Raw genomic sequence first — 8,825 nt, 5'->3', positions numbered from 1 at the left:
GTAGGGAAAGGAGAAAAGGGATTGGAGTTTTTACTGTGTGTACATGACTCCTTTCTTACCCAGTATGTGAGAGGCCCAACAAGAGAGGAATCACTGCTGGATCCATTAATGGGAAATGAACCAGAACAGATAAGAGAAGTAAGCGTAGGAGAACATCTAGGCAATAGCGATCATAACATAATAAGGTTTAAAATAATGATTGAGAAAGACATAAGTAAGACAAAGATCAAAGTTATAGATTGGAAAAAAAGCTAATTTTGAGGGGATGAGAATGGAACTAGGGCAGATAAATTATGATAGACAAAGAAATAGAACAGCAGTGGGTAATATTTAAAATGGTGATCAACAAAGTTCAGGAGAAGTGTATTCCTCTAAAAAGCAAGAACAAACTAGCCAATAATGAAACACCATGGGTAAATAAAGGGATAAGGGTAAAATTGAAACTAAAGAAAAAGGCATAGACAATAAAGGAGAGGATGACAAAAGGGACTATGAAGTGATAAGGAATGAGGTCAAAAAAACAATTAGAAAGCAAAGAGGAACTACGAAATTAAATTATCAAGGAATATAAAAAGAAATAATAAAGTATTCAACAGATACATAAATAACAAAAGAAAAATCAGAATAGGGATAGGGCCCCTAAGGGATGCACATGATAAAGTCACAGGTAACGACAGCGAAATGGCAAAAATATTGACTAGTTACTTTGCCTCCATATTTACCAGGAAGTCTAACATGGTGGATAGGACATTAGAAGAAGAGATCGAAAAAGATATTAAAACATTTAAGATAGAAAGGGAGGAGATTATTGATAAACTAATCAAACTTAGGGAGGATAAGACTCCTGGTCCCAATGGATCGCATCTGTGAATATCAAAAGAAGTTAGGGAGGAGATAGCAGAGGCACTATTACACATATATAAAAATTCACTAGAAAAGGGAATAGTGTCAGAGGACTGGCGGACAGCTAATGTTATTCCTATATTTAAAAAGGGAGATAGAACAAGTCCAGAGAACTATAGACCAGTTAGCTTAACGTCGGTGGTAGGAAGGATAATGGAATCTTTACTCAAAGATGTAATAGAAAGACATCTAGAGAATGAAAATATAATAAAGAATAGTCAGCATGGATTTCAGAAGGGAAAGTCATGCTTGCCCAATCATGTTGAAGTGACAGAAAGAGTAAACAAGGAGAATGTAGTAGATGTAATATATTTGGATTTTCAAAAGGCCTTTGATAAGGTACCACATTGTAGACTCATGGCTAGGGTCAGAGTATATGGAATCAGGGGATAGGTAGCAGAATGGATAGCAAGTTGGCTACAAAACAGAAAACAGAGATTGGGGTTAAGGGTAGCTACTCAGAATGGCAAAAGATGGGAAGTGGTGTTCCACAGGGTTCGAAGCTGGGACCACTGTTGTTCACAATTTACATTAACAATTTAGATTCGGGAATAGGAAGTACAATTTCAAATTTGCGGACGATACCAATTGGGGGATATAGTTAATACAAAGGAAGAATGTGTCAAAATGTAAGAGGACATTAATAAACTTGCAGAATGGGCATGTAATTGGCAGATGAGTTTCAATATAGATAAGTATGAGGTGGTACATTTTGGTAAGACAAATAAGGAGGCCACATACTGCTTGGATAATGGGCTCGTTATTAGCAGGGCGGCGGGGGATCTATCATGCGCGTGGGTAACGCGCCCGGTGAAATCAGTCTGCCCCGCGCGCGATCGCAGACTAATTGGAGCCACTTACCTGACCTTCCGGGTTCCCCGCTGCTGAGCTGCGCGTCGGGCTGACTGCGCATGTGCTGTAAGGTCTGTCAGCTGGAGGAGCTCTATTTAAAGGGGCAGTCCTCCACTGACTGATGCTGCAAGAAATAGGAAAAATTACAGCATGGAGCATCCCAGGGGGAAGGCTGCTCCCAGGTTTAATGATGCCTCACTCCAGGTATCATTGGATGGGGTGAAGAGGAGGGGGAGGACAGAGATCTTCCCCCCGGCGGGCGGGAGGAAGCGGCCTGCCTCTGCCACCAAGAAGGCCTGGCTCAAGGTGGCAGAGGAGGTCACCTGCACCACCAACATATCGCCCACCTGCACACAGTGCAGGAGACGCTGCAATGACCTAAGTAGGTCAGCCAAAGTGAGTATACTTACTCATTCCCCTACATTCCGTCTGCCACATCACCATCCCCACCCCACATCTCCTTCTGCACTGCCAACACTACTCTGTCACATCACACCTCGCACCCACTCAAACCTCATCCTCATCTTACCTGCACTTACTCACCTCTCCAGTACTCATCCCGTCACTACCACTCAACCCAATCCTCATACAATCTCATGGGTCTATCTCATACTCACCCTCTCATGCATCTCTTTCACGGTCAGCCTCACTCAACCTGCCATTACCTATGCTGCAGCCACAGGGCATGCATCACATATGTACAGTAGGCAGCGTAAGGCAAACGTGTTGTGAGCATGAAGGGGATGCACAAGGGTGTTTGAGGGTTTGTCATGATTTTTACTTATATTTAATTTCTGACCAACTCACATCACTTATTATATTGGCACCACTACTGCCACGTCTTTCCGAATCTTGTCTGGTTTCCTTTCCTGAGGATCACAATGAAGACCCACACCTGATGGCACCCATTGTGTCACTACAGAGTGGGTGTAGGTGTATTTGCAGGGCTCTTTTGTGCAGACGACTGAGAGATGTCGGCGATGTCCCCGGTGGCACTCTGGAAGGATGCGGAGGAGAAGTTGTTGAGGGCTTTGACAGCAACAGGTAAGAAGATGGTGCTCGGGCCAGCTGGGAGCAGCTCGGCATGAAGGAGACTGCAGATGTCAACGACTACATGTCGAGTGACTCTGAGCCTCCGTGTGCACTGCTGCTCAGAGAGGTCCAGGAAGCTGAGCCTCGGTCTGTAGATCCTGTGGCTAGGATAGTGCCCTCTGCAAAGCATCTCTCTCTGCCTTTGCCCTCACTCCTGCCGTGCAGGTGAATGTGTCACAGCACTGTGTTGTGGAGCTCCACGTGTCAGAGGTGGACGGCGTGGCCGGCGAGGCTGGTGATGCTGTTCGCCCTCCGAGGAGGTCATGACTGCTGCTACGGCGGCCCCCATCCAGAAGATGTACATCTGAGGGGGTCCGCAAGGTAGGTACATGTGTCTGGACCCCGAGGTAAGTGTGCAAGTTGGTGAATTTGATTGTTAGGAGGAGGGTGGTGGAGGCCAAACTTTGTCCAAAGTGACAGAGTGTCCTCCTGCAATGAGTAAGGGTCTCCCCCCCCACCCCACCTGTCAAATAGAACTTTGCAGCTGCCACAGGCTGATGGCTGCAACATGTCCATTTCAACTGGGAGTGTTTCCCCCAGTACGGGAAACAGTCCCAGTTGTTTGTAAAATCCCACCCCTCCTGAAATATTCCCTTAATCAGGTCTGTTAACGACCTGAAATACCTACATAAATACTGTCAAGTGGCACCCCGCCAGCTTTAATTGCCTGCGGGAGTCCCACATGCGGGGGCTGCGCGCGCACGTCAGCGCGTCTGTGGGGAACCCGGAAGTGGGCGGGTTGGAGCTGGGCTCCCGACCCGCTCCGGGATTCCCCGATTTTCGGAGCCCCCCCCGCCAGGAACGCATCCGATAGCGGGTGCTAATATCGAGCCCAATAAGTCTAAACAGGATAGAGGAGCAAAGGGATCTCGGGGTATTGATACACAAATCACTAAAAGTAGCAACGCAGGTTAATAAGGCCACAAAAAAAAGGCAAATCAAGCTGTAGGGCTAATTTCTAGAGGGATGGAATTGAAAAGCAAAGAAGTTATGTTAAACTTGTATAGAACCTTGGTTAGACCACACTTGGAGTATTGCACACAGTCCTAGGCTCCATATTATAGAAAGGATATACAGGCATTGGAGAGAGTACAAAAAAGATTCACAAGAACTGAGAGGATATCCTTATCAGGAAAGGCTGAACGGGCTGGGACTTTTTTCTCGAGAAAAGAGAAGGCAGAGGGGTGACCTGATAGAGGTCTTTAAGATAATGATAGGGTAGACATAGAGAAAATGTTGCCAATTGTGGAGGAGTCCAAAACTAGAGATCATAAACATAAAATAGTCGCTCAAAAATCCAAAGGGAATTCTGGAGAAACTTCTTTACCCAAGAATATGGTACATGCTACCACAAGGAGTAGTTGAGACGAATAGCATAGATAAATTTAAGTGGAAGCTAGATAAGCACATGTGGGAGAAAGGAATAGAAGGGTATCCGGATCGGGTTAGATGAAGTAGGAAGGGAGGAGGCTCGTGTGGACATAAACGCCGGTATAGACCAGTTCGGCCGAACGGCTTGTTTCTGTGCTGTGATTTTGATGTAACAACTGAATGGATATCCAAATAATCTGTTTTTAATGATGTCGGTTGAGAGAGAAATGTTGAATTTCAAAATGTCAATTTTTTGCTGAGGGAAAATGCTTAGGATCCCCATTGAATTTGCACATGTTATGAGATGGAAGCAGAATTTAGAAGCAGTGTGTACAATTCTAAATGTACTGCCTACAGTGAGTGCGGTCTTACCATTAATGATCTCTATGAATTTATACTCAGTAGATCTGCAAAAACACCTGAACATTTTAGTTATCTAAATATTAATTTTTTTCCCCCCGCAGATGCTGTAATTTGAAGACCTTTTTGTGCGGGAATAATTGGCCAGAGAAAATGAAGAAAGTCATCCAGATCTTGTGGACTGCTTACTGCAAGCCTACTCCAGGCTGCTGGAGAGAACTGCTTGCCCTCTTTCTGTTATGTTCAAGTATATCTGTGATCAGCAGTGCCCTGCTCCACAACTGGATGGCTTCAACTCTGAAATACGGAGCACACATGTGCAATACAATAACCAGCATGTTCGCGGGCACCATGTTCCTGCTTCTCTTCCTGGTCCATCCCGTGCGCTGCGTGTTCACTATACTGATCCCCACGTTAGGCACAAAACAAGGTCGTGGTCTGCTCCTTTCCACGTGCTTCATGCTTGTAGCCGTCAACATAATCCCCAATATTCTGGGAAATATCAAGATGATTCTCCAAGTACTTGAGTGTGTCACTCTGACCTCAACTGAAAGCCTCGTGAACTCGTCTAACATTGTAAGGGAGGTTAAAGATGTGCTGGATGCAGATATCATCACGATCGTGGACAAAATTGCAGAGAGCAAGCTTGCTTCGTCGAAAACAAAAATTAATTTTAATTTAGACATCAATCAGTCAGCAGTCATGACCCATCTACAAACTGTTGGCAAAGAAATCCAAAGCGACTTTTCTGCAGTTGAGACCGTACTCAGTGAGACCACTCTGCACACCAACAGAGCACTTGCTGGCTTTGTTTTCTTTTATCTGATTATAAGTTCAGCTTGGTATCTCAGGGGCTATCTGATGAATTTGCAGTTTGACAACGTATATATAACTAGCAGGCTGGCTCAGCTGGTACAGACAAGCAACGGGGATCCCGTACTGTGCCGAACCAAGAGCAGAAAGTTAATCAGATCCACAGGGTTGAAAATGTCCTCAGACGAAGTAGCCAGATGTGTGATACAAATGGTGATCAGCACAGTGTACTTAGCACTGTCTGCAATTGTCATAGCAACAGATTTTCTTGTCTTCAGCCTCACTTCACAGTTCCTGGGTTGGATTGTTGAGATTCCGCCTGTACCTATCAGTGTGGGATTTACATACAAGGTAAAGATGACTTTACTGTATATCTTTTTGGTTCTGTTTCGCTCCTGAGGGTGAGGCGGTGGAAGATTTACTCTGGTAGCCACGCGTAGCAATACAATAAGTGGGTTTGTGAAAAGTTTCCTGTGTTTGTTAATTCTGCATGAAGGAATTTCGGGCCACCTGCCTCACTGGCAGATGCCTCAGTTGACTGCCAGAGGGGGTGTGGGGGGAATGGGGGGATGACAGCGGGAGGGAGGGGGCTGATCGTGGTCGGCAGCAATGCTGTGGAGCCGAGTGCAGCACTCCTGCTACTTCTGGCTCCACATGGGTTTTTTCTTAAATTACTAAAACTCACCTTTTCGGTGGCAGCCGTTTCCTAGGCCGTGTTCACGCCAGGTGAAGCTGAGCAGAGCGTGGCCAGTACCTGCTCCGCTACTCAGGACACCAATTTCCTGAGTGGTCCTAAAACTGGCATTAAGCCCCTCATTTATATATTAAGGGGCCTAATGCCTGTTTCAGGTGACCACTAGAGACTCCTGAAAAACCCACCGACCCAATTTCGGGTCAGACGTCTTTTAGGCATCCTTGGGGCGCAGGACTTTGGTCTCCGAAATTGGGCTTCATTGCCCCCATTTTAAGCCTGTAAAATAGGGGCGCAACGAGCTTCGATTTCTACCCTTTTGTCTTTTTCTCCCGCCACAAATGCCTTCTGTAAGATGACATCACCAAAGCTGGGGAAAGATTTGCTGATTGAAAAGGATGGTGAGTCAGCCTCAGTTTTTGTTACTACCAGAGTCTGGAATAAGACCAGTTAGAAGATGGCCTGACCATCTGCTGTCATCAATTGTCACTCCTTGGCTGCATCTGGACAGTTGAATAATAATAATATTATTATTATTATTAACAACAACAACAACATGAGCATTATCAAACAAAATTGAGCCACATAAGGAGAAATTAGGACAGGTGACCAAAGCTTGGTCAAAGGGATAGGTTTTAAGGAGCGTCTTAAAGGAAGAGAGAGAGGCGGAGAGGTTTAGGAAGGGAATTCCAAAGTTCAGGGCCCAGGCAGCCGAAGGCACGTCCGCCAATGGTGGAGCGGTTAAAATCGGGGATGCGCAAAAGGCAAGAATTGGAGGAGCGTAGAGATCTCAAAGGGTTGGAGGGTTGGAGGATGTTACAGAGATAGGTGGGGGGGGGTGGGGGAGATTTGAAAACAAGGATGAGAATTTTAAAATTGCAATGTTCCCGGACTGGGAGCCAATGAAACTGATTTTCCCTCTATCTACCCCCAGGTTGTGGGTGTCACTTGTAGCACCTCAATTGCCACCTGCTAGAGATCAGCCAACTCAGCACAGACCAAGGATCAGACTTTGTGATATTGTACGGCTCAATATCACAATGGACGTTCCACTTACCTCTCAGGAGCCCACTGGGGGTGTGGGGGAGCTCTGTGCTTTTTTGTTCTTTAAAAGTGCGACGTTAAAAATTTTTTTTTGCAATAAGTGTGGTACGCTTTTATTCTGGGAAGCCAGACTGACCATGATATATTATACTGCTAGCCATCAAATAAGGCTGCAGGGTGGGCACTTACAGTCACTGGAACTGTTAAATCCCAAATACAATTAATCGTTCCCTCTCACTATAATGTAATTCTTTTAATATTACAATTGATTGTAACATGCTATCACTAGTAACTTGGGATATAGATGACCTTGAAATTTTTTTTGTAGTTTATCCAGTTTCTATACAGTTGATGTCCTTATTCCTGACAGGACTTTAAACATGAATTGGTCTGTTTCAGGTGGATATGATAATTGTTCTGACTAATCTTATACCAAGATTCGGTAAGGCCCAGAACATAGTAACACGGGAAGCTGATTTCCACTGGAATTTCACCTTTGTATCCGATAGTTGCATGTTGCAGCCGTCTCCCCCAAACAGCAATATCATCTACTTTGTCTGCCTGCTGTACTTTATTGCTTATATAACGGTGCTTTTGGAAACCTATGCCTCGCGTGCACGAAGGAAAATTTCCGCAACCTTCTTTGAGCAACGGGAAGACGAGAGGATCAAGTATCTCCACCAAAGGGTGCTGGAAGATTCAGAACATCAATTCGAGAACAATATGGCTATTTCCACTGTGTCAGAACAATGTAGCGCTGTGACCTTCGAAGGCGACTGCAAAATGTGACTGTGGTCTACTGGCTTGGCTTCTTGGGATACATATTAAAATACCAGAGGAGTAGAAATAAAATAAAAAATTCGGATGTGAATATCAAGCCAATGACATGCCACATGTGGCGTTGCTCGAGCCCGGCCCAAGTGTTAGTGCTGGGCTGCGTTGTAGCATTATACATTGCAGTAGAGAACCTCAATGCAGAGCATCACACAGAATTGTAATGAAAGGGCCCCAGAGTTGAGCCCCTTGTACAGTCCTAATCAGTAGTGTTGACTGCATCAAATTAAGCCAACACTACTGATTGGGACTGAATAAGTGGCCCAACTCTGGGGCTCTTGAATTGGTTTGGCGGCAGTGTCCGAATTTTTAATTTTATTTCTACTCTTCTGTAGTGTTGACTGCATCAAATTATACATTCCAGGCAAGGTGGGAGGGCAACTTGGAGGACCTCCTCGTGGTCTGCTCCTGGGCCTGGCCAAGTTAGCCACCAAAAGGTCCAGGTTGGATGCAGTCCATGGAGGGCGGTCGCTCTGGCTGCCTGCCTATCTTCCACAGCTTTGTCTGTGCCCGGGTGGCTCTGGAGAAGGAGAATGCAGTGTCCACCAGTACGTTTGAGGCCTTCAGCGACCGGTGGGCACCTGGAGGGCATGGGGGATAGTGCAAATAATATTATTATTTAAGTTCATAAATTTCCTTTGTCTTTATTTAAGTTCTTTATTAGTTATGCCCCTCTACTGCATCAGGCTGTGGCTCAGTTGGTAACACTCTTGCCTCAGAACCTCTGAGTTAGGAGATTGTGGGTTTAAGTCCCACTCCAAGAGACTTGAGCACATAATCCAAGCTGACACTTTAGTGTTAGTACTGAGGGAGTGCTGTGCTGTCTTTTGGATGAGATATTAAACCGAGGCCCTGTCTGCCCTCT

The 8,825-nt window shown here is 45.4% G+C and overlaps 1 protein-coding gene across 1 annotated transcript; it reads left to right on the top strand.

Moving 5' to 3' along the window:
- Window positions 1-4,688: 4,688 nt before the first annotated feature.
- ocstamp (osteoclast stimulatory transmembrane protein) lies at window positions 4,689-8,162 on the top strand. Its single transcript, XM_068000770.1, has 2 exons — window positions 4,689-5,742; window positions 7,526-8,162. Exons 1-2 carry the CDS (start codon window positions 4,732-4,734, stop codon window positions 7,913-7,915), a joined length of 1,401 nt encoding a protein of 466 aa, XP_067856871.1. The 5' UTR covers window positions 4,689-4,731; the 3' UTR covers window positions 7,916-8,162.
- Window positions 8,163-8,825: the final 663 nt, after the last annotated feature.

Source organism: Heptranchias perlo, chromosome 19, assembly GCF_035084215.1.
Source record: "Heptranchias perlo isolate sHepPer1 chromosome 19, sHepPer1.hap1, whole genome shotgun sequence".
Taxonomy (NCBI): domain Eukaryota; kingdom Metazoa; phylum Chordata; class Chondrichthyes; order Hexanchiformes; family Hexanchidae; genus Heptranchias; species Heptranchias perlo.
This window is presented reverse-complemented; position numbering and strand designations above follow the sequence as displayed.